The following is a 25,142-nucleotide window of genomic DNA, read 5'->3' on the forward strand; positions in this document are numbered from 1 at the left end:
AGTCCAAAAAGGACTAATAAAGTTCACTTATTTCAAAAATCTCGAATATGGAAAACTTGTTTTGTTGTTCATCATTCATTCATAATTCTCGAAGAACTGATATCGATATCGAAAAGTAAATCAAAATTAATCTGATCTGATGAGGCGCTTCGAAGGTTACCCAAAACAATTTCAATATTCTAGCTAAATTAGTTTACCTTAAGGCCATAGGAAGGTGAAGCTTAACTAAGGGCTAGTGCGGCTTAGCAGTAGGTTTGCTTAGGTTAGGGCTTAGGAGTACAGTACAGTTCAGGACAGACAGTACAGTCGAGAAGAGATAGACAGAAGTTGGTGGCGGAAGGATGGATAGTTGGAAGAGAGAAGACAGTAGACAGTAGACAGTAGAGTGAAGTGAAGTGAAGCTTAGACCTGCAATCGAAACTAATTTAGTAAGAAATCCAAGCGAATATGTAATGGTGTGGTATGGTGTTCCAGTCAGTGTGGCAATTAATTTATTTTCGTTCCGAGGCGGCCCTAATGGCGGCTCGCTTCCCCACCTGTGCCGGCGGCTGTTGACCCCCGCTGCCCTCCTGGGATCCGCTCTCTGCATCCGAATCCTTGAGGGAGCCTCCCTCCTCGTCGCCCACCAGAGCTCGATACTTCTTGGCAATGGCCTCCCAGTCGGCCACGTTCTCGATGCGGTTCTGATTGGCCTGCGAGAAGCTGGCCTGTGATCCCAACGGCGAGAGATGCACCTGCGATAAGGCCACCGAGTCTAAGGGGCAAACAAAATGCGATTAGAAATGCTATACTCCCCCAGCCCCCTGAGGGTGAAAGAATGTTGCAAGAAGAGGAAGAACTTTTGAGCTAGAGCGAGCCAATAGTTAGGAGAAAGACAGAGAGAGACAGAAGAAATAGAGGAGAGGAGAAAGAGACAGATCGCGACAGTCTTACACGTGAAGAAAGATAGAAGACAGTTAGAGATGGATTTGATGCCCGCTGTTAGCTACAGAACTCCCCTCCCGCACTTGACCAACAGGCAGATACATAGATACAGATACCCATGATGCTATCGTGTAGCGATAACTGCAGCGATACATACTTGTCTCACCTTTCTTGATCTTCGATAGCCACTTGGCGCCGGCCTTGGTGCGGGGACTGGCCTGACGTATTCCCATCATCTGTACCAGACTTGGACGCTTCTTTTTCTTCATGCGTGCCTGTGGCGTTACGTTTCGTTTGTGTGAGTTTAGACACGGGACATGAATGACATACAAGACAAGAGACACAACATAAACTGCGATCAGCATTTGGTTGGACATCAAAAGCATATTCTCAGTGAGACAGTGACACGGTGACAGACAGTGCAGAGTACAAGTGCCCGACAGGTGCTCGGATTTTACAGAAAAGTGAAAGGTGCAGAGTGAAGAGAGTGTAGGTGGGATGTGGGCGGGTGTTGGGCAACATTCACAATTGGTGATAGATTCCTTTGCGGTTGTTGCCAAGTTGCTTTAAATGGGTTGGGGAAAAGGTCAGTAGCAGCAGAGACTGCACCCGTCCGAAGGACAGTTCTGGTACGAGTAGTTGGCAGAGATATTATAAAGATACGATAGAGAGATAGCTGTTATAGAGCTTGGGTTGATTTCGATTTACCTTGACCTTCTCGACGATCCACATAAACCAGGTGGTAACTAAATTAAGCGGCGAAGGCGCTGTTGTGGTGCGATGCATATTGCGTATAAGCTTTGACAAGCCAAATTTCCACTCGATGTCGGATTGTGCCTAGTATTTCATAGGTTTTTATTTTTGGCAGAGTGAGATGATGGATGAGGCATGGCATGACAGAGGAGTACAAGAACACAGGAATACACGGGATGAGTTTCGTGAGCTGAAGCCAAGTTCAATTTACAGATTCGTTTCGTTTCGGTTTCGGCTTATACAAATACGTAACTTAAGAGAGCTGCAGAAAGGATCAATAAAGGAAATATGCAAATGCAGACGCCTGTTTTGGATGGCAATTTCTCAAAGGGTTCTGGACTCTCGAAATTGTCATACAAAACCTAACGTATTCATTGGTATATCTCTGTAGACTTAGGCCTAGGACACAAAACACAGACACAAAGACATGCAGCAACACGTTTTAAAGCATGCATTAGCCAGCACTTGCTGGGCTGAGCTCCTTGCCCAACACTGATCACAAAAGCAGGGCACACTTCTAGGCGCAACGCTATTTTTCTAAGGCTAAACACTAAGCTGTACTTCCATCTAGTCTAAGGCGCGGTGTGGCATTTCTGTTTCGGCAAAGGCTTCCATCTTTGAGATACAGTTTGCTAAGAAAGTGTATCTCTCAGATTACAAAAGTTATAGTTTTCCTGAAAAAACCTGGAAGATGCAAGTCTGGGCGGTTGATGGATCTACAGAAATGTGCCAGTAAAAAGTTCTCTAAACAATCTCTAAACAGTTTCAAAACCTGTGATCAACTGATATTTCTCATAAAAACGTTGCTTTTAAAGAAGTTTGCTGAAAGAGACTTAAAGATTCATTATCATCATAATATGGCAATGAGATACTTAGGGATAACTTAGGGATATAATAATAATAACAATATAATAATGTATGTTGTATAGTAGCGTATGTATAAAAGATTTAAAAGATTGCTTAATAGAAGCGCCATTAGCAAAATACTACCTGGATTCGTTGATAGGTGTCTGACATCATAGCAATCAGCAGGTTAATTAGGACAACCACCGACACCAGCATGTATATGCCAAAGACAATTTTGAACAGATACTCAACCCAGTACGGTTGAGTGGGCGTGGCTACATTTTTGATTTTGTCAACTTGCGTTTGCTCGGTCGTCGTCTGACCGAACACGGCGAAGAAGAGTAACTCGAACGAGTTTATCGGATGCATGCGCACTGTGTCCAGATATACCCCATAGATACATACACATAAATAGATACATATAGACATATAGACACCCCCGGACAGCACGCACACATGTATTGGCCGGCGTGGAAATTATATTGAAAAATAAAAAGATAACGAACGCCCATTTTGACGAGCGGTTGGCGTTGGCATTTGCCCATTCGTCGAGACCAACCAACCCCAAGAACGCCAATTGTGATCCAATTGTGTTTCAATATTGACGGTACGGTCAGGTCAGGGTTGTTGTAGTTATTACCAAAAAGCATCAACATAAAACATAAAATCATTCAATAAAGAGCAGAGATATATGCATGTATATATAGGTATGTTATAAGGAAAAGAAAAAAGGCAGAGAGAGAGAGAGAGAGGGAGAAATATTGGATTAGTGGCCTTGTCAATACAAACCTGAATGCGTTGATAAGTATCCGACATCATGGCAATTAGCAGGTTAATGAGTACAACCACAGACACTAACAAATAGATGCCAAAGACAAATTTGAAGAGCACCTCGGTCCACTCGGGACGCAAGTGTCGCATGGGATTGATGTCCAGAGTGGTCGTTTGTCCGAAGACGGCGAAGAACAGACGCTCGAAAGCCAGAAATGGCGTCATGGGTCCTAACACCGAACACATTCACATTATTCAAATGCATTTACTCATACTTCTTGATGCTTGGATGCGATCGTTAAAGCATGGCTTTTGGCACAGGCGTGTGTGCGAGTAGGTACGAGTAGATTGTTGGTTACATATTGGATATTGGATATTGAATATTGGGTGGATTGGTGGATTGAGTGCCTGTGTGGGTAACACGTCAAAAGCGGCAGCAGAACACGTTCGCAGTTCGCAGACATCGCAGATATCGCATTGGGCGGTGGTTCGAATTTCACTGATCGGCCAACGCATACGTTAACGATAGCGATAACGTAATCGATTCAATTCGATTCGATTGGTTACGATTACCGATCGGTCGGTCTCGGGTGCAGAATTTGGTGGTGGGCAAGCGGCACAAGCTGAAAGCCAGCCCCTGGCAGGCGGGCATTGCGAATATATGGCAGAGTATACGGCTGATACATGATATTGTACGAGTACGAGTAATATTCTATAAACATCAACATGCAGTATTGGAAATTTTGATTTTATACACGCTTCAAGTGATTATCTTTGGCTAGACATCGACTAAAATCAGTTAAAGGAAAATCATATTAAACAAGTTGATAATAAAATGAGTTCTCTTGATTAATCTGTTTAGGAATCGGAAAACGATATATATATTATTGGATGACTAAATCTACATAACATATTGAAGAACTTTTATTTGGAAACCAATTGTCTCGTATTGAGGAAATTTTAAGGCTTTTATCTGAAAGATTGGGATTCTTTTAGTATGAAAATGTTGTCTTAATTCCCTGATTGACTGGCAGTAATGTCAAAAAAAGATTCATTCGTCTTTTATAAAAAGAAAAATTAATTACAGGATATACAAAACTAGACTATTCTCACAATTAATCCTCTGGCCTATTAAAAATCCAATATACGATCAAATAAGGAACCTCAAATCAAATCAAAATCATAATAAATCTTTAACTGATAAATACTCGATGCACAAGTTCTTATATAAAAAAAAGAAGGGTAAAGTAAAAGTATAAAGCTTGGAACATGATACCTATGAAACATTGATCCACAACATCAAGGATACAGAAAACATGGGAAGGACCCCAGGGTCCGGGGCCAAGACCGTGGGCCTGCCTCTCGCGGGGTCCTGCCCCACAAAACATGCCTCAAACGAAAGATTGTAACTGAAACGAGCAAAGGCTAACGTAACGTAACGCTGTTGGTTGTAAGGAACGGAACGTGGTGCGGGGAGCTGTTGCTTTTTCCATAGAACTGGAAAATAAGATGACAATAAAACTTTTACGCACAACATCGAAGGCGAGGGAGGAACGGAGTGATTCCGGTTCCGAGATGGTATGAGTAGGGGGGGAGAGCACATGGGTGGACCATGCAAAGGCAGGGAGGAGTACGAGAGGAAGTATAGGAGGACTTACGATCATCTTTGTGCTTGCGTCGGAACTCGCTGAAGCGATTATCGACATAGTTCTCCGCTGGGGGAGGTCGTGGAGTGGGCATATCATCTGGGATCAGAGAGAACGTTATTAGTATGGGCTTGGAGAGAGAGAGAGAGATTGGGAGAGACAGACGGGGGTGTGGACACGACATCAAGGGGGGATTGATTGGAGGGTTCTGGGTGGCTGTAGTTGGTTGTTGGTATTGGATTGGTTGGTATTTGTACTTGTTGAGCATGCAATTGTTGTATTATGTGGTTGTACGAGTACGAGTAGTATTATTTCTTAGGTGAACATCGAGCACACACAGCACAGATTTCATTCAAGGCAGGATAGATACAGATACTTATCAAAACACACATCGAACACGTTTAAAAAGAGTAAACAAAAACGGAACCAAAAACTAGAGAAAGTAGAAAGTAGACTGGAGACTGAAGCAAAGCAAACGTCTGGACTTACCGTCACTGAAGTAGCCCCGGTTGCGGTTCTTCTTCTCGAAGCTCCGCAGATCCTCCGGCGAAAAGTTGGCGAACGACTGATTCAGCGCCACTATGTGCATGGAGAAGCCGAACACGAAGATGGCCAACACGGCCAGAAACCGTGCCAGATCCTTCAGCAGATCGCCAATGATGATGGCCCAGGGCCCGAACAGGTGATGGAACGACAGGAAATCCAGGATTTGTACGCAGGCTAGCAGGAAGGCCAAAGCGAAGCACTGGTTCCGGCAGTACACGAGCGTGGGCCAGTACTCCTTGGAGACGAACACAAAGGCGGCCACGTGCACGCCCACCCCGGCCATGCCGAGCAGCAGGACCAGCACCTTGATGGACCCCAGACCAGACTTGTCCGAGGGATTCGTTAGCTCGAAGAGCAGCAGTCCGCTCAGCCAGATGAGCAGCCCGATCTCGTACCAGTAGGGGACCAGGCTGAGGCGCAGCACTGGATAGATGGGCGTGATGCCCACGATGCTCAGGTGGATCATGAGGTAAATGTGCGAGGTGAGGTACGACATGAACTTGATGATGGGCACCTTGTTGAACTTGTGCCCCATCGGAAAGGTGAAGCCGATCCACACGGGCGGACAGACGATGAAGGCTACCAGCAGCAGCATGATCTTCCAGGAGGCCCACGTCAGGGATCCATGCCAGAGTTCCTGCAGAGTTCAATCAAAGGCTAAGTTAAAGATTGTTCCAGAGTGGGGGGAGCACACATGAGACACACTTGAAGATACCGCTGGACTACTGTATGGGCAATGACCTCCTTCTGCTCGTTCTCAATGAGGACGTCGAGAAACTCCACGTTCCGCTTGTCGGTGGCCTGCAGTATCTTTCCGGCCGAATCGGAGCCGGCAGCCAGAGCCAGAAGTTCGGTGGCCATCGCCTCGCATTGCTTGCCAGCAGCCACCAGATCCTTGGCGCGCTCTTTTTCCTACAGAAAGTCAAAGATAGTTGGAGCTCAAATCTTTCTGGCTCTGAATCGCACTCACCTTCGTAGACAGCACTATGTAAATGTTGGACAACTTGGCAGCCGTATCCACTGGGGCGGGCGACACTAGCACGAATTCCTGGATGGGCTTGTTGTTGTGGTTCTTGGAGACAACCATCAGGTTGTAGACAAACCGCTTGTCCTCCATGAGGCCATAGGTGTCGTGTTCCTTGTTCATAAGGTAGCGCAGCACTTCGTTGTGGCCTTCGGAAGCAGCAAACCAGATGGCGGCACAGCCATAGTTCGTCTCGGACTTGGGCGAGGCACCGGCCTCGCACAGCAGCTTCACCACCTCCAAGTGACCGGCTTTGGCAGCACAATGCAGTGGCGTCCAACCGTTGCGATCGGTTGCATTTATCTCCGCGCCCTGTCCGAGCAGAATCTCCACCATCTGGATGTGGCCGTGCATGGCAGCGATGTGCAGGCCAGTGCGGCCATTCCGATCCTGTGATTGGAGGAGTTCCGCCGACCGACTCAGAAGCAAACCGACCACTGACATGTGTCCGCCGAAGCAAGCCAAATGAAGTGGATTATAGCCCTGAAAAGTGGTCACATATATCACACAGATGTCACAGGATATCATATCGAATGAGGATCGAATGTACTCACGTTTTCCGTTGTCGCCGCATCAACCTGAACGCCCGCCGAGTTGAGGAGAAGTCGCACCACGTTCTCGTTCCCCGAGAAGGCTGCCAGATGCAGGGGAGTCATGCCCGATTCGGTGCCCAGTTCGCCGAACAGACTCTGTCCCGTGGGCGTCTCCGATTTCACCGTTGCGGGGACACTCGTGAGGAGTTCGCGGACCGTATCCGCCTGCCCGTAGTATGCGGCCACGTGGAGGGGCGTTAGACCCAGCTTCTTGCTATTGATCCTCAGGGAATTGGTGCTTTTCAGCACGTCCAGGACCGCTCCGTGTCCGTTTTGGGCTGCCAGATGGACGGCGGTGAAGCCCGCCTTGTTTTCTTCGGTGCAGGAGGCACCGGCACGGACCAGTGCCTTGACCACGTCCGCATGCCCGCCCTCGGCAGCCAGCTGCAAGGGCGTGGCATCGGTCAACTTATTTCTAGCCGAGATCACGCCAGACCGATCGAACTTCATCAGCTCCTCGATCACCTTCACAGATCCCTGCATGGCGGCAATATGGGCGCAGGTGTTGCCGTCCTTGCTCGTCGCATTCACCAGCGACGGATGCTGTTGGAGGAAGAGTTTGGCCACTTCAGAGTAGTTGTTCTGCGCGGCGACATGTATGGGCTTCTGCCCCAGGTCGTCCGTCGCGTCGATGTTGGCCCCCAGCTCGAGCAGCAGCTGGCAGACCTCCATCTGGCCGCTGGCCGCCGCCAAGTGCAGGGGCGTCTGCTTCCGCAGCGTCAGGATGTCGATCACCGCGTTGTGGTCCTTGATGAGGAACTTGACCAAATGCGTGAACCCGTTCATCGCCGCCAGGTGAAGGGCGGTGCGTCCCACCCGCGACTTCGAGTTGATAAAGGCCTTGTTCGTTAACAAAGCATCGCAGACGTGCAGGTAGCCCCGCTCGGCGGCCAGGTGCAGGGCCGATCGGCCTTCTGTGTCGAATACATCGACTCTGGCATGATTCGCTAAAAGGTTGTTGACCAGCTCCATGTGTCCCCGGTGGCAGGCGATCAGCAGCGGCGTCCAGCCCACCGACGACTGCCGGTTCATGGCCTTCTGGATGTCCGTGGGATTCATGTGCGAGATCATCTCCATCAGCACATCGTTGTTGCCCGCCACGGCGCAGTAGTGGAAAGCCGTCTCCAGGGCTGTCTTCGTCTGCAGCGTTACGTCCGCCCCGTTCTCCAGGAGCATGCGGACGATCTGCTTGTCCGACTCCGGGATCTTCACCTCCTCCTTGGTTATTTGGCATGTGTAGTGCAGCGCCGTAGCGCCGTCGTCGTTCACGGAATTAATGTACGTTGTGGCCTTGTCCGGGCCGTGCTTCTCCTTTACCGTCTCGATGAGGTGGCGCACGATTTCCGGGTGGCATGATCGGCAGGCCATATGCAGGGGGGTCTCGCCCGTCTATAAAAAGAAATAAAGTCTCACTGAATGATCGATGTATTGTATTGGTTAGCTCTACTCACATTGGACTTGTACAATGGATCGCCCTCGTCCTCCAGCAGCTGCATAAGGGTGGCCAGGTTGCCATGGCGGGCTGCCACATGGACGGGGGTAAGGGCGTCGTCTGTCGTGAGGTTCGGACTGGCCCCCGACTTCAGCAGCATGAGGGCACAACGATCTCCGTCCTTCACTCGCGCTGCAATGTGCAGCGGCGTCTCTCGAAGCTTCCCGCCACGAACATGCACATCGGCCCCAAATCCCAGCAGCGTCTCCACAACGGCGGGCTTGGCCGACTCCACGGCTATGTGCAGGGCCGTATAGTTGTCCTAAAGAACATTCAATTAATCTCAAACTCTAGACTTAGAAAAGAACGACCCCTGTTTGGCTGACTGAACACCTGGATCTCAGAAACTATAAAGGCTGGCTGCGGCATTCCATCTGCTTTACTCGTACCAAAAATTAACAGAACGCAAAGACTATTCAATTACCAAGACGTTTCATCAGAAACCAGTTCTATTTGAACTTCCGTTTGACGCTTTTTGGTCCGGGGGCGCGGTGTACTAGTACTATATGCCTCATCAGGCCCTAGATATTATTGGACATTCCAATTTGAACCATTCGCTTGTGCGAGCGGCCCGACTTTTGTGCCAAAAAGGTGTATTTGTTGCTGTAAATTCTGGGACCGACTCAGTAGGTGAAATGAGAATTGAAACCGCCTTAGAACAGCTTTTTGGTCACTCATGCCACATCCTGGTATTGTATAGTCTTTGCAGAAGGGCAATGGTAGTAGGTCAATACATCTACCGATCTACCAAAACTCATTACAATCGGATAACTATTACAGTCAAAATCAGGGGAAAATATATAGGTAGTTCTGCTCCCATTATTGCAGGGGTGTATAAAGGACTAAATGGAGAATCTGAGTATCGGATATCTTGAGATCTATTTTAGTGTAGGTACTCACATTCGTGGTGACGTCCACCTTCTCGCCCTTCTGCAGAAGGGTGTTGATGATGCCAGTGTGTCCATAAGCGGCCGCGGTGTGTATGCTCCGGGCCCCGTCCTTGTTGGGCATGTGGAGGTAGACACCCTTCTTGAAGAGCATCGTGGCGCACTCAGCATGGCCATTGAGTGACGCAATGTGCATCAGTGTGCTGCCATCCTTGGTGCGCTCGAAGATGCTCGCCTTGAATTTGTCCGCCAGTATTTCGATGACATGCGCATGCCCATTCTCGGCGGCCAAGTGCATCGGAGTGCGATCTGATGTGTGATCAAGGAATAGATTAGGCATTATCCTTGGGCCAGTTTCGGGACTCACCTTGATTGTCCGCAATGGACGCTGAGGCACGCACGCCATAGAAGTACTTGAGTAGCGCCTCATCGCCCTCGGCGGCAGCGATGTGCAGCGGGGTCTGGCCCTCCCCGTTCTGCGTGTCCACGTTGGTGCCGTAATCGACCAGGATCCGGACCATGTCCACGTCCCGCCGTCTGGCGGCCAAATGCAAGGCCGTGTCTCCATTGGCCGTCGTTGCCTGCCAACGAAAACCGAGCATGAGAAATTGCACTTCATTTAGCTTCCCTTCATTTTATTTTAGTATATTTCCCCGCCTGTTTAAGCTGCGTTTTGGCCACACATTTGACCCAGTTTGTTTGCCGGCTGATTGCGTGTTCTGGCAGCGGCCAAAGTCAACCTCAACTTTAACTTTAACTTGAACCCTAACCCAAACACCGAGCCGAACGGCGAACCCTCGGAGCACCCGTTTGGTTAATTTAATCGACACGCATTGCTCTTGGCATGTGTTGCACTTCAACTTCTCGGAGCCGGAGTCGGAGTCGGAGAAAAGTTGGGCTTCACGCAAATTGAAATTTTTCGCAAACTTTCTCAATGTCGCGCACTGTTGCACTTTTACCGCTGCACTGTTGCCGCACTTCACTTTCCCCAAGTGCGTAGCCGGAGAAAGGAATTTACATTTATGATTTATTAACTAAGTTTGCAAACAACTCAGGGCTCGGGCTCAAGATGTGGACATAATCTGACAAGCAAGCTGGACATTTGATTGGCATTCATGGAGTTGATTTTAAGGCTGTTGAGACCTTGGAAAAACTCTGAGAGCGTCCCACAAATTGCCAAGGATTCACAAAGGTTTCTCTTTCAAGCCGTAGAATGTGAAACATATTTGCATATGTGATTTACTTGGTTGGCATTTGAGATTGAAAGCTGATTTTAAAGTGAAAGGGGTTCCTGATAGTGGTTGTTTGAAGCCTCAGAAAAGATTAAAAATGTTTCTAAAGATTCGCAAATCACAGTTACATGGTATGTTTTTGTATGATTTATTTGCTTGGTTTTGAATTCATGATTTTGAAGAAACTCTAGCACGTTTTTAGATCTCTAAAAAAAGCTTGACTTTATCGATGATATGGTTTTGAATTTTTTTTCTATGAAAGACACTTTTGAAAAGAATAAGCATTTCTTTCCCCGCTTATAATGGGACATATTCTGACAGCTAGCCTTAGTACTTTAAGACCTTTGGAAAAAAATGTTCATTTATTCCTATTTCTAGGGCCGTAACATCGGCTATAGACTGTTATGCCTTCCAATGCATTTATATCTTTACAATTTGTACTATGATTTGTTAAACGAGTTTGATGCAACCAGAAGACCTTCTAAGGGAGTATTTTTACAGCCCTAAAATATGGCTCAAACCAGAAAGCTTATTTGTACCTTTGGAGCCCCCGTTTTGCGTTATATTTAGTTTCCTACAAAATATGGCTTGTGTGAGCCAAAGATTTGTAAATGTTGTATGTGGATTTGGGAGGAACTCACCTTCAGTTGGTCCGCCGTTTGTGCAGACAGTAGCTCTCTGCACATGGACTGATTGCCCGACTCCACGGCCAGAAGCAATGGGATTTTGCCACGCTAGGTGAGAGATAGGTTAGCACACTACTAAATACATAATTATGATAACCCACCCGAGAGAACACATACACACACAATCATAATCGTAAATATCCAATTAGCCAATTCGAGCCTCAAGTGTTAACGGCAACATGTTCTTTTTTTAGCCAACTTTCGCAACTTTTCGCTCGAACTTTGAAACTGCCAAAGGCCCTCCCCCTGCCAGCTAGAAGAAGGAGGAGTGGAGGGGGTGGAGTCATCATCCCTATCAGGAAGCGAGGGAAGTAAATCAAGTTGTACAGCGACTTGACCCCCTTTTTTTTGTCGGTATCCCCACCTTGTTGTTATTTGTTTGTTGTTGGCAACGAGTTGAGCGCCCTCTTGGGGGGGGAGCACACTTTCCAGAGAGCGACTGGAATCCGCCTCGAGGCGAGGTGCGTGCCAGTGTTAGCGTCGAACTGTTAAGCTATTTGGATGGTGTCCCAAAGAAGAAAGAACCCGAATCGATGGCTAAATACTTCATACCACTAATTTCGCCTGACAGTACCTGATCCTGAGCCACCATCCCTCTCTCTCTCTCTAATTGATTTAAATCAAGTTGCTGTTTGCCATTTACCGCATCGGAGCACAATCGCATCACCCTCGTATGGAGTATTCCGAGCATTGTGTCTAGACAATCAATCGGTGGCCCACGGATAAAGTCGATGGCAATTCGGAGTGTAATTTATGCGCTCCCCTCGCGTGCGTAATGGAAATATCGCCCCGTGCATTTGCACCCGTGCACGTGATGCGACAAATAGTTCCGCATTTCAGATACTATTTCCTTTTGTGGTTGGGCTGGGGGGCTGGGGGCTAGGGGAGGGGGGAGGGAGTACAGTACAGTACAGTGTACAGAAGGCGGGGTCCCGGTTTTCTGTCGGTTAGCCAATGCAAGTTAATCAGCGGAGCACGATGACGGTGATGTTGATGGTAATTCAACTCTGACGGAAACTCGCTGACTTTGGCAAGAGTTTTATTCTTTCGTATTTTGTTGCACTGGGAGAAACCCGAATGAACCTGAATTACATAGCCCTACAAGAATAAAGAAATAAAATTGCTTTAAACCGTTTTCCTAATAACCTTCTTTGAAGAGAAGTCATAAAAGTCATTCATTCCATTCTAAACAAGAACAAAAAATTAACATAACATTTAAGCGATAGCCTTAAGAAAGAATCCTTTATAGGAATGAATAAAACTGCAAAATGAATAATCCCAAAATTTGAGGATATGAAATTAATTCTTGATATAAGAACTATATACTTAGATTACTATTTTAAAGTTCAAATATAGTTCTATCGTCATCTAAAAGTCTATATAGTTCTGATTTAAGAAGCACAAAGTCTCTATGTTTTGTCAGTGCATGTTGAGGAGGGAAAATGTGTTTTATTTTTTGGTGGGCTTTTGTGAATTTTCGGCTAGTCGAAATGCATTTGCTGTGGGCGGTTTTTGGCATATCGATTTTCCACAAATTTTGTTTGCTTTATTGTTGCTTTACATTTTTGTATACTAGTTTTTGTTTTATTTTTTATTTTTTGGCTGATTTTTATGAAGTTTCTGTTTACGTTGGCACCGCCTGGCACTGGAGTCTAGTGTACGCCACTTCTGCAATGCGAGTATGTTCAGTACTTACAGGAGGATCTCCTCTTGGCATCCCTGCTGCTTTGTTGCTAACACTTGTGGCTCTCCACGGGAGTACCATTCATTCACTCATTCACTCAAATGCACACTTGGTCACACTTACGCCGTCTGCTTTCACGCGTATGTCCTTGCCAGCAGCTGCGAGGAGAGTGCGAAGGATATTGGTTGCAGTTCCGGTTTGCCGACTTGACACTAAATGCACCGCTGTCTGAAAGCGCGACTGAAAGAAGGAAAATGTCACATTAGATACAGGTTTTTCTCCGAGAGATGTACGCATAGGTGAGCGGTGTGTACACACTGTTGGTCGGGGTGGCGAGGAGGGAAGCACGCACCGCACTTATCGGCTTGGCAACACCTTAATAAACGAGCAATAGAACGAATGAATTATTGTGCTCTGTGCCGTTTGCTATTTCCTATTTGGTTAATGTTCACACCCAAAAGACAGTTCAGTCGGTTCAAAATCCCGTTCGCTACTGAATTGGTGAGTGGCTCGCTTTTGCGTTTATAAGCACATTCGTGTCACTTTTCCTCTCCTTCTCTCCATTTCAGCGGGTGAGCGCGCTAAGCTCATATCACAGATTGACAGTCGAAAAAAAAGAAAAAACTTATGCCACTACTCACACTGACAGGCCGCAGTGGGTGGCCAGAGCACAGGAGCAGGGCTTAGGTTAACGGAGCGGAGGGAAGCGGCAGGAGCTGGATAGTGTAGGGGCAGGCAGGTGTGGCACGTGGATGCGGTGTTTGCCACGCACACACGCCAACGGAACACTTGAAACTTTGCTGTTGCCAAAACAAAAGTTTTTGCATCTGCCTCAAAGCTAGCTCTCTCGCTTCTGCCTTCCAATAGCTCTCTCCCTCGCTCTTAATGGGTGCTCTCTTCTGATAAACATCAGTAATTTAGGTACGGCACACGCCCCCTAAATCAGCAAGAAAACTGAAGAAAATCCTATTAATTCTAGCACGAAAATGAGAGCCAACTGAAATTTCAGAAAAGCCTCGACGGCCATCTATGGTGTACTATTGGATAGGATTTTCTCGTCTCTTAATTTGAAGACAAATGTTTGGGTTGATGATATACTCTACACTTAGATTGAATCAAAACTTGAAGCAGAAATACTCGCAAAAACTATACACCCAGTTGCTTCTAATACCCACTAGGTAAGTTGAGGATTTCTGAGGCGTTTTCCAACACTCTCTTCCGCAGAGTCTCTCTTTCCCTCTCTTTCTCTTTAAAGCAGTGGCAATGGCTTTAATAGGGTCGAGACTTCCATCATAACCTTGTCGCCAGTTAATTGTTAGTTCCCGCCAAAGTCACATGCAACATGCGAGCCACAAAGTGTTGCATCTTCGGGTCTGACCTTTGCCCCTGGCAGTATGCGTCTAATGGCCTCAAATTGCCCGTGAGGCATTCGTCATTAATGAAGCTGATAGCAGGCTCAAGAAAGGACCGAGGTATGCTCCGATTTCCACTGCCTCGGGGAATAACCAAAGTGCTGCCATCGCCTTACGTGTCACCCCTGGATGGTGGGGAAAACTTAGGAAAAATTTCATAGTAAAAGTGAAGCGGCTTCGAGAGGTATTCGGTTCTCGTACTTATAGGGTATACAATGACTAAATGGTATGGGTAGAGGTATAGGTAATGGAAGGAATACTCACGCCACCGGTGGAGAAGGGATCCACGCCGCGTTTTGTTAGCAACAATTTGACGACATCCTCACGCGAATACATTGCCGCAATATGTAGCACATTATAATTATCCTGCAAAAGAACAAAAGAGAGAAGAGTGAGAACTTAAATCAATTGCAATTCATTCGCAGGAAACTCCCCTCACACTAGCACACCCGCACTCAGAGCCGGGTCAGAGCCAGTTCAATGGGTCAAAGTCAGCCGTGTGCTTTGCATGTGGCATCAGGGTGCGGTTGTGCCTTTGGCTGATTACTTACGCCACAATCTTGCATGCGGACTTTCACTTACTGGCATTTCTTAATGGCCCTTGGAATGGCCCAACCTCACATGCAAAAACTGCATCAACTGCTCCAGAAACCGACCCAAACCGAATAAACCAACAGAAACGAAAAATGGAACAGAGAATTATGACCCTGACCAAATCACCGAAAAGAAAATGACTTTAAGATAACGTCCAACGAAATATAGGCCTGTGCCTCTATTTTTGGGCGACAAATGGGGATTATAGGGTGTGAAAGTGACTCATATGTGAATTGGGGCACTAAATATTTATTGCCTTATATAATGAGCCATAACGCAATGTGTTACACATACGCCCCGTGGGCCCCAAGCCGCAAGCAGTCGAGCAGTCAACGTCTTTGACTTAATTTATAACTAAGCCTCCCCATTGTTCTCAGGCAGAACGGAAGTGAACTGGTTTTATATTGTATATTTCGTACGAGTATGTGTGGGTTTTATATAGGCTCCTAATGGAACGGCCGTTTTGCTCTGTCATCGGGTTGGTAGGTGGAAACCAGAGCTGGTAAGTGGATACATTCGATGAAGGTTTCTTTAAGAATTCAAAACGCAAAAAGTGGTTTCCAAGAATCTCAACTGAAACACCGCTTGACGTGCTATAATCCTTTGACCATCGAGTCAGTACTTTCCCATGGGATTTCCCCACGAATATATAGCAGAGTGTGTGGGTTTCGTTGCATGTGAAATTTGAGGTTTCTTTTGGTTTATTTGCGACTATTTCTGGCCGCAGCTTTTGCTAATTTGCATAAAGCGAACGCAGGCCGCAGGACGGCCAAATAACGTCGAGTCGACGGCTTTGACACATGTCCAGAAAGCCATTCCAAGACGTTGCATAGAAGGAAAAACCAAAGCAAACAGAGGCGCACTCCACACGTGGAGGCAAGGCCTGCCCCGGGCTGGCCTGGCCTGGGAGTTTGCTTGTGGCATGGCAGCACGGGCGAGTGGCAGCCAGGCAGACAGATAATATTTCACGCGCTGTTTTGCATACTTTTGAGTCAAGTCGAGTCGGGGCTCGCTTTGGGCCTGTGTCAGTCTGTTGTTCCTTGGCGAAAAACGAAAGCAAAAACCGGAAACAAAACCAAAACGGAAGCGCAAATTTTCCAGCACATTTTTGCCTTTTACCATGGAATTTTTAGGGAAGGCGTTCGAAGAGAGCCACGACCCAGTTTTTGTGGGTGTTTACGGCGCAGATAAGTGTGCTACGCTTTCTTGGCCAGTTGACGCCTTGGAAGTTGCAAATGAAGTCATTCCGGCAATTACTCCGCACTGTCACACACCCTCCTGCAGGAGAGCGTAGAGTCCGCTTTCAAAGAGCCCTTTCAAATAATTATAAATCCGCATTACGGATAGAGAGTCATTTGCATTCTTCCACGCTACACACCCCTGCGGCTAATGAAGTTAATTAATTTTTGGCACACGCACTCGTGGAGGAGTGGGTGTTGACGGAGCACATTTTATTCCCGCTGTCATCGCTGTCACATATGACGGAGCGAGGCTACTCGTAGGCTTTTCGGGCTTAATTAAAATTGCATATTAATGACGCCACTGCTGGCCATAAAAATGTACCGGAAGTGGCGCCCGACGTCGAGGTCTTTCGCCTTATCCTCTCACTCACTCGAAAGGTCAGGCCCGAAATGCCGCAAATGGAGTTTACGAACGGAACGGGGCGGGGCGGGCCGGGGCGGGGCGTACTTTCAAGTTCCAGTCATGTGCTTGATTAATTGGCTTTTAAGTTGCAAAGAGGTGTTGCTCACGGCCTCACATGCGGGTACCGCGTACCGCCCCGAAAAGGATCCACCCGAAAGATGTTGAGAAGTTAAAAATGTTAATTAGTCGGCAGTTACATCATATACTCGTCGGAGTACTAGTACGAGTACGAGTACGAGTATTCTTTATTACCATTATAATGGTCACGAATCTTGGACTCTCGCCCTGCCGTGTTGTGTCGGAATTACTTTGGACTGACATTTGCCCAAATTGCAAAATGTTAATGCAATAAACAAAGTTGTTTTTTGGACAGAAGTAAGGCTAAGTTTTTAATTCATTTAGAAGCATAAATGTAATTACTTTCCGGAGGAGGCGACCTTAGAATGTGCAGATATTATCTTCAAATTTCTCAGTAAGGTGTGCCGTGAATAATGGCACGAAGTGAATGGCGTAATCTAATGAAAATAATTAAGTGAATGATGCAATCTTATGTTCTGGGATAGTCCCAGAAGAAAGTTGTCATTAAATAATTGTTCGAAAGATTTTGAAGGATACCTAAGGGATGAACCCTTTTATTTCTAGGGATAGAAATCAGAAACTAAAACTTAACAGTATAAATTTATCTGTTATAGATATATCGTGGGAATGGGATACCTATGCACCATTTTGGGGAAGAAACTGCTCAATTTCATAGTAACCCTCACTTAAAGCGATCTCCTCCATAAATCCTACTGACCGACAACTTAGGCGATACAACAAGGCTCTGGCCTTGTAACAGTCAATAACAATAAAACACTCGTCAGTGCTTGTATTTTGGGAGTCCAACATTTTCATTTTCATTTCGTCTAACAAGATTTCTTAGCCTTTTTATGAGCGGAAGAAACAGAACTTTCTGTGTTTGTTTTCGTAATTTAATTCGCCAAGTCTCCGCTGGGCTCTCTCTCTCTCTCTGGGTTTTGCCAACAATTATTTTGTAATTAGGTCAAGGATTTTTATCGTTTCAGGCCCCCAAAAAGGTAAGCGCCAAAGTAAGTGGCAGAGCTCTGTGGCACTTGTGGCAGAGCAGCTACGAATGAAATGTGCTAAGTAATTGCGGCATGCAAACCAAAAACTAAAGCCCGAATGCGGCCAAATAGTTACCGGCCAAAGGGCCGATGCCAATTGGTCACTTCATTTGCAGGGTAGAGGCTTTGACATTCACAAAGAAAATTGGCAATAATCACGACTGTAAATGGGAGAAGAAATAATGATGATGGTCATCCTCGTTGACCTTTCATCTTCAAGACTTAATCTGAATTCTGGCGTTGACTGCAAGAGTCGTTAGTTCTTGACGGAATTTATTATATAATAATACGGCAAACTTTAGACGTGATAACCTGGTCAATGCAGCAATATTGCTGCAATTGAAACCCAGGTCAGCCTCGAGATGGTCAAAATAAAAAATAATACAAGTTTTAGGAGTGGGACATTTTGGCAATTAGTATGTAATAAAATTATATATAGATACGAGTATATCTATTTTTGAAGCTTCAATAAAAACAAATTCGCTTAAAACACGTTAAAAAAAAATAAATCCCAGAAGCCACCCCAAGGATCCATTGACGAAATTCCCAACCGGACTATTGCGTGTCGCAACTCTGATTTAACCAAACAAAAAACAACAGGAAAATCAACTCGTTTCCATTAAAGTTCAAGCCAACTCGACTCGACCATTGGCCAAGCTCTGTACGGTTGACCCATTGAGGTGAGAGAGTCGCCGGGATTCCTCGTCGATTTTCCCAGCAGAGCGAGTGCGTGCGGAAAGTGCGTGAAGGGAATGTGGCTGGTGTCGGGAGTTGCCCATTGACGTTCCCTGTACGGGATTTAATTATGCGGTTTTTATTGATTTGACACAATTTTAGCGGCTTCTGTGGGCTCCGCCGGCTTAAACAGCTGGTCTGTGGGCTAAATCGGTCCCTTGTGGGGTTAGGAGTAGGGAACTACTTTAAACTTCGAGTATGCCTCGCCGGGCTATTGCTATTCTTAGCCAACACTTACATTATTGCGAGCTCCCACATCGGCGCCCAACTCAATCATGCGATCCATTATGGCACTCTTGTTGTCCTTGGTGGCGTACATCAGCGGTGTCATGCCGGTATTCTGAAACGGAATATGATAAAGATAGCATCAGAAATGTTGTAGCACTGAACTGGAGGTGATTATCTTGTAAGAAAACTATTCGAGGGCTTAGCCTCCTTTCAACCTTCTTTAAAACACTCCCAAGGACTTTTACAAGCTTGAAAGGAATTTTTCTAAAAATGGAATTAATAGCTGGATCAAATTTATTAGAACAACCAACAGGTTAGGTCTTAATGAACTGATAATCAAATATTTAACCACATTTTCTGGGGGTAATTGAGGAGCATTCAGAAAATACCTTTTACGTGGAAATCATCTTTAAGATGACCTTTTCAGCATATATTTCTTAGCAAGATAGATATGGGAAAAATTTACTTATATTTCATTTAATAGACAGAAAGTGGTGGCATTGCTCTAAATAGGTAATCCCAGTTTCGTTTCCAAAAATAATATAAGCGTGGTCGTTATTCTGGAGTCAAATTCTATTAATATATAAATTTTTTTGTATATACGGATCCAATATTTATTATCACATACGAGTATTTTCTATCTACCAAATACTGGTTATAGATACTTTAGGACTTCACATATCCAAATGCTGATTGGAAGTTAATCATTAGGATCTTTAGAATTAGGATCTGTCGCTTTCTACTGTCTAAATGTATTACACAAATCCTTCTAACCTAATTTAAACTTCAATAAAAAACAGTCAAAAATAAAGCTTAAGCGATATTTAAATATTTTCCACTGTTGCTACTATCTGAATCAATTTGCTCGGATCTAGGCCTCTTGACCCCATTCTCAAGCAGTCCCATTCATTATATTCATCATCATTATCATGGCAGTGTTCCGCAATCCGCAGCTGATAAGCGGTACTATTCGTACTCGCACATTTGCATACACATAGACTCCGATTCCGATCCCCTCAATCGGCTGAGCCTTTCCCGCAATTATAACGAAATCAAGAGCAAACCCATCAAGCCGAGACCTGAATGAAACACAGTCGAAAATAGAAGAGGCAAAAATAGCTGAGGCTCTGGCGGAGTGCAGGCTATGGCTATATTTATGCAAATATCGTCTCGGGCAGAGTCTAGCCCTCGTCTGCGGCACGTCCCCATCTCCATCCCGATGCCAGTCCCAGCTCTTTACCCCTTTGCGGTGTCTAGTCTGTAACCCTGCATTTGATTAGCATTGCCCTCGACGACTGTGCAACGTTAATTTTATGTCAACGACTTTTTCGTTTGGTATTTTTATGGTAAATTGAAATCGAGGCGCTTCAATTTCCCCAATGTTTTATGAGTTTATCGGTTCGGTTGGGTAGTCAGCGCAACTTGTGGCAGGACGCCACCAACGAGCGGCCAGACCCAGACCCAGAGTCAGAGTCAGAGCCGAGCCATTGCCTTGGCAGCCAAACATTTGGGACGCGCTATCAAATAACATTCTTGCCTGGCTGGGCCTGGCCTGGCCTCCAGTTTTTGTTTCTGTGTACAGTGTGTCGTTATTTTGGCTGGTAAACAACCAGAAATGGTAAAATGCCTGCCGCCGACGTTGATAAGGGCGACGTTTGTACATAGCATACATCCTGTGTTCCTATACCTATTCCCATTGCTATCCCTGTACTCCCGTTCTGCCACGGAATTGATTTTACAAATTACACTACCCTGCAGTCCTGTTGGGAGTGGAGGAGTTATAGTTCTGGCACTCACCATATCATGTACGCCGGCGAGGGGTATGTGATTGCCATCCTCCCCGACATTGGCCACATACTTCTCCAGTTTCTTGAGCTCCGCTTCGATGGGCGTCCACTCGCTCTTCATGGCCAGGCTGAGCACCTTGTTGGCCGTGTCGCGTATGGAGGCACCGGCACTGGGCGGCTTGGGGGCCGGAAAGAGGTCCATATCCTTTTTGTCGCCATTGCTGGAGCTGTCGTCCTTGGGATCGGAGTCGGCCTTACTCGCGGGCGTTGCACGTTCGCTGGGCGTTGTGGAGTCGTCCGGCGGACCGGTCAGCGATGAGGGGGTCTTCCGGCCAACGCCGGCGCCCCCAGCACCGCGTGCCCCGCGTCCTCCGCGCGGCTGAGACATTCTGCTGCGGTGTCGGTGTCGGTGTCGGTGTCCTCAGGTCGCTCTTCTCCGTCTCACTCCCCGTCCATTACACAAGAACGCCGGGAGGAAGAAGGAACAACGGGTGGCCAAAACACTTTTTGCTCTTAGCTTGTTTATATGGCCATTATGCGGTTTTCGCAGTGTGCTTCCTGATTATTATAATTCCTTTATTGATTTGTGATATTGTAAAATTTATACTTGGCACTCGCTTCGCACTCGCATTGCACAAATACTCTCGGCCTCCGCATTTTACCAATATTTGTTACCAACAATTTGCATTTTCATTGGCAACACACTCACACTATCACACCACACACACACACAGACACACACACACAGGCACAGGCACACATGCACGGAGAGAGACAGAAGTCAGGTGTATTCGGAGAGGTAACAAAAAACGTTTCTTGGCTTCTTTTGCAGGCCACTTTTGTATATGTTTGCTGGCTATGAGGCCTACGAGGAGCTGTAGCTATAGCCAACACATCCGCTTGTTATTATTCCACTTTGATTCTTTCGCTTTCTTCACTTTTACTACACAAATTTATATGTTTAGCCCCTTTTATGGTTTCGGTTGCGTGTGCGTCAACGGTTATGCCCCGGGCGGCGGGCCGGGCCAGGCGGTATGTAGTCCTTTGCCCCGTTCGACCACTGATTCCGCACTGACTCCAACTCTCGCACTCGAACTTGGCTCGAACTCTGACTCTGAGCCACCAACAACCGTTTGCCACGAGCGTCTGCGAGTTTCTGATTTGCCAGCCCCAAAACTTCTTGCCACGGAGCTCAGGTGAGACTCTAGTCGCCTCAGCACCTTGGCAACACGACGAAAGAGCCGCCTCCGGCGCTAGCGAGCATCCGCGCAAGCGTCTGTTTACAATTGTTGAATCCCCACTCCGGATCCGGATGACACAGTTTTTGGCGCCAAAAGCGAAACAGAAGAGCCACGAATCTGGGAAAACTTCTCGCGTTTCGTTGGGATTTCCATAGTCTCTCTCTCTCTCGCTTTCTTTCTCTCTCTTGTTGGTTTAAGAACTGCAGGCGATTCATTGAGTGACTTGGGAGAGCCGTTGTTTCTGATTTTGATCAAAGCAGTCCGCCAAAGAAGGGACAGGAATGATTCACGTAATGTTTGCAGGTCTTTGCAGTTGATTCGTGGTTTGGGTTGGGAGTGGAAAACCCCCGGGAAAACTAAAACTCCCGTTGCGTGATTCCATCTTTAGGTACAAGTGAAGTTAGGCACAATTTTGAATGATTGGGAATAAAATAATCATCTGCTTTGCGCTCATCCTAATTCCACTCTAACTGCATAAACGCACACACATATGTAACCTTCTTAAAAACCTTTCTCTCAATCCAAATCGTCGTCGAACGCGCAGTGTAAAGTATGTACAGCCCAATTTTAGCGCTAATCCATCCAGTGGTGCAGCAGTACAGCAAATCTCTGTTATCGTTATGTTGTTTGCAGTGCCCACTGTACGAAATTCTAATCTACATACACACATACACATATGCTCCCGCACTGCAGCTGCCTATGCAGCTTCGTTCTCTCGCGTCTTTCTTTCGTCTTCCCTATCGCTCTCTCGATCTGTCGCGCTCTCGCTTGCATAAGGCACGGGCAATTCGGCGTGCCTGCTCTCTAATTTAGTTTGGCACTCACTTCTTGCACGTCTCTTGCGAATTATTCGCTATCCCCCCGACTCCCATCTGTTCCCATGCGCTGCTGAAAAAGCTCAGTAGCTCAACATACAGACTGCTCGTAGTTCAGGGCCACACTCTCTAGCTTCGAACAATGAAACCCTCAAATAAAATCCACAACAGAGAAATCTTATTCACAAATGTGGAATCAGAGCTAGGCAGCTTATAATTGTGGGTTCTATCCATTCTATAAGCACTATAACCCTGTGATATCTCACCTGATTTCTGATTTATCCATTATATATTGAAATGAAAAGGAATCACATTTGAGTGTAGTTCTACCACGAAAAATGTACATTTGAATGGTCGACAGTTCAATGAAAACTACACCATTTCCCATTTAGCTTTGCTTTGAAACAACAAGCACATTTCTAAAATTTCCAAATTAAACACCAACAAAAGTACATAAAAAACCGTCAAGATGATTTGCTGGGGCCAGCGGAAAGTGTGCGGCATGCTGTGCAAGGACGAGAGCTTCTGCCGATGCGGGATCGGGGAATGCATTAAGGACTTCGCCAAGCAGGACCGATTTCATTGGAGGGAAACGGATCTGGCGGATGCCGTGCACGCCGCCAATATGCGGGGCCAAGAGTTCCTGCACAATCTTGACTCCATGATACAGATCCAGTCGATCAGCAAGGGCATTGAGTATGAGACGCAGACCAAACAGAGCATCGAGCGCGTCGAGCAGCAACTGCTCGAGATGGGGTACACCGTGGAGATGATGGAGGTGAAACCCACCGTCGAGGGCAGCGAGCAGACGGAGTATGTGATCTTTGCCGAATACTTTTCCTCCCCGGCCAAGACCAACGTCGTCATCTACGGCTACTTGGACGTGCCGCCCATTGGGCCGGAGGAGCAGTGGACCCACGATCCCTTCAAGATGACGCGTCTGGATGGAATGCTGTACGGCCGCGGAGTGGCCACCTCCAAGGGTCCGATCATGGCCTGGATATACGCCCTGGATGCCTGGCAGAAGGAGATCGGCGATCTGCCCGTGAATGTGCGATTTGTGATCGAGACGAGCCACTACCAGGGCAGCCAAGGACTGCGCGGCATCATCCACGACCGACCGGATTTCTTCAGGACCGTGGACCTCATCATTCACTGCAGCCACTTATGGATCGCCGATCATGCGCCCATGGTCCCCACCAGCCACACCGGGTACATCTACTTTGTGCTGGAGGTGCAAGAAAATAAAGCAGCCAGTGCCGAGATGACAGCTCGAACGGAGCACGAGCCGATGAGCGAGATGTGCCAGCTGATGAACTCCCTGATGGACATCAAGAACGGTGTCCTGGTGAAGGACTTCAACAGGCATGTGATGCCGCCCACGCACAAGGACTGGGACATTATCTGCCTGGCGGAGGTCGGCACAATGGAGTTTAAGGAGACGTACGACATCGAACGGCTGCCGTACGAGCGCACCAAACAGGACTACCTCAAGCACAAGTGGTGCCTGCCCAGGCTCTCGATACACGACGTCCTGGTCAACCAGCCAACAAGCATCCGCAATCTCTACAAGCCCACGCGCATCGTGTCAAAGTTCTCGGTGCTGCTGGTGCCGGATCAGAGCATGGAGTACGTGCGCTTCTTGATCAAGGATCATTTGGACAGGGCCTATAGGCGCCTCAAGTGCGTGCACATCGCCCGCCTTCGGGTCATTGACCAGCTGGCGCCGCTGAACGAGTCCCGGCACGATATCTTCCGCAAATCCTTCAAGTACGCCTTCAACAGGGTGTTCGAGTGCAAGGTCCATATACCAGACACCATCACCATCAGCCTGCCGATCGTGAACGAGCTGCGAAAGTTCTGCATGCCCACAGCCCACACATTAGCGGTGCCCTTCGCCTCGGTCCACCACCGCCCGTACACGGGGGACGAGTCGATCAGCGAGACGATGTACGGCCAGAATTTGGAGCTATTCCTGACTCTGATCTACGAGATGGCGATGGAGGCGGTGGACTGCAAGTGCAAAGTGGAGAAGGACTACTGCTTCAAGTCGGGCCATGGCTCCGGTAGGGACTTCCGGCACGTAGTGGACGAGGGGCAGCACACCCATGTCATCCTGGAGATGGATGCGCCGCCAATGACCAAGAAGGAAAAACGCGAGACCGTCAAACGATCGGAGGACGCCAAGGATGTATTGCTCGGAGACGACCGGGAAAGAACGCTTCAGTAAATTGCCTACAGCCCCTCTCATATTGCTAGATTTGTTTGCCGAAATTTAGTGTCGTTTGAAGGTAGTTAACGGGTCTATTAATAGACCATCAAGGTCAATCAAATAAAAACTACAATGCCCGTTATGAGGGGGGCATTCTGATACTCAACCTCACTGCTGCGATAACAGCAAGGGGGGGGCTATGTCTGGCTCACCTTATCAAAAATGCCAGCCGCAATGATTCAAGCACTGCCCACACATAATGCCAG

General features: G+C 47.1%; 2 protein-coding genes across 13 annotated transcripts; one reads left to right on the forward strand and one right to left on the reverse strand.

The window, feature by feature from the left end:
- Positions 1-41: 41 nt before the first annotated feature.
- nompC (no mechanoreceptor potential C) lies at positions 42-21,987 on the reverse strand. Of its 12 annotated transcripts, none has more exons than XM_033380106.1 (17): positions 20,619-21,974; positions 18,832-18,933; positions 14,761-14,862; positions 13,208-13,324; positions 11,356-11,448; positions 9,850-10,063; positions 9,496-9,791; positions 8,555-8,857; positions 7,065-8,492; positions 6,457-6,993; positions 6,192-6,398; positions 5,430-6,123; positions 2,668-2,897; positions 1,633-1,761; positions 1,082-1,199; positions 537-754; positions 263-408 (listed from the first exon to the last, which is right to left on the reverse strand). In XM_033380106.1, exons 1-17 carry the CDS (start codon positions 20,994-20,996, stop codon positions 403-405), a joined length of 5,172 nt encoding a protein of 1,723 aa, XP_033235997.1. In that variant the 5' UTR covers positions 20,997-21,974; the 3' UTR covers positions 263-402. The 12 variants fall into 12 exon arrangements, with proteins under 12 accessions (XP_033235996.1, XP_033235998.1, XP_033235997.1 ...); XM_033380110.1 differs by lacking the exons at positions 263-408; positions 2,668-2,897 and adding exons at positions 3,313-3,524; positions 4,953-5,039 and having other exon boundaries at positions 454-754; positions 1,091-1,199; XM_033380109.1 differs by lacking the exon at positions 263-408 and adding an exon at positions 4,953-5,039 and having other exon boundaries at positions 454-754; positions 1,091-1,199; positions 20,619-21,972.
- A 1,146-nt stretch (positions 21,988-23,133) lies between these two features.
- LOC6903574 (cytosolic non-specific dipeptidase-like) lies at positions 23,134-24,894 on the forward strand. Its single transcript, XM_002132407.2, has one exon. The coding sequence runs from the start codon at positions 23,134-23,136 to the stop codon at positions 24,892-24,894; it is 1,761 nt and encodes a 586-aa protein (XP_002132443.2).
- Positions 24,895-25,142: the final 248 nt, after the last annotated feature.

This window comes from Drosophila pseudoobscura, chromosome 4, assembly GCF_009870125.1.
Source record: "Drosophila pseudoobscura strain MV-25-SWS-2005 chromosome 4, UCI_Dpse_MV25, whole genome shotgun sequence".
Lineage (NCBI taxonomy): Eukaryota > Metazoa > Arthropoda > Insecta > Diptera > Drosophilidae > Drosophila > Drosophila pseudoobscura.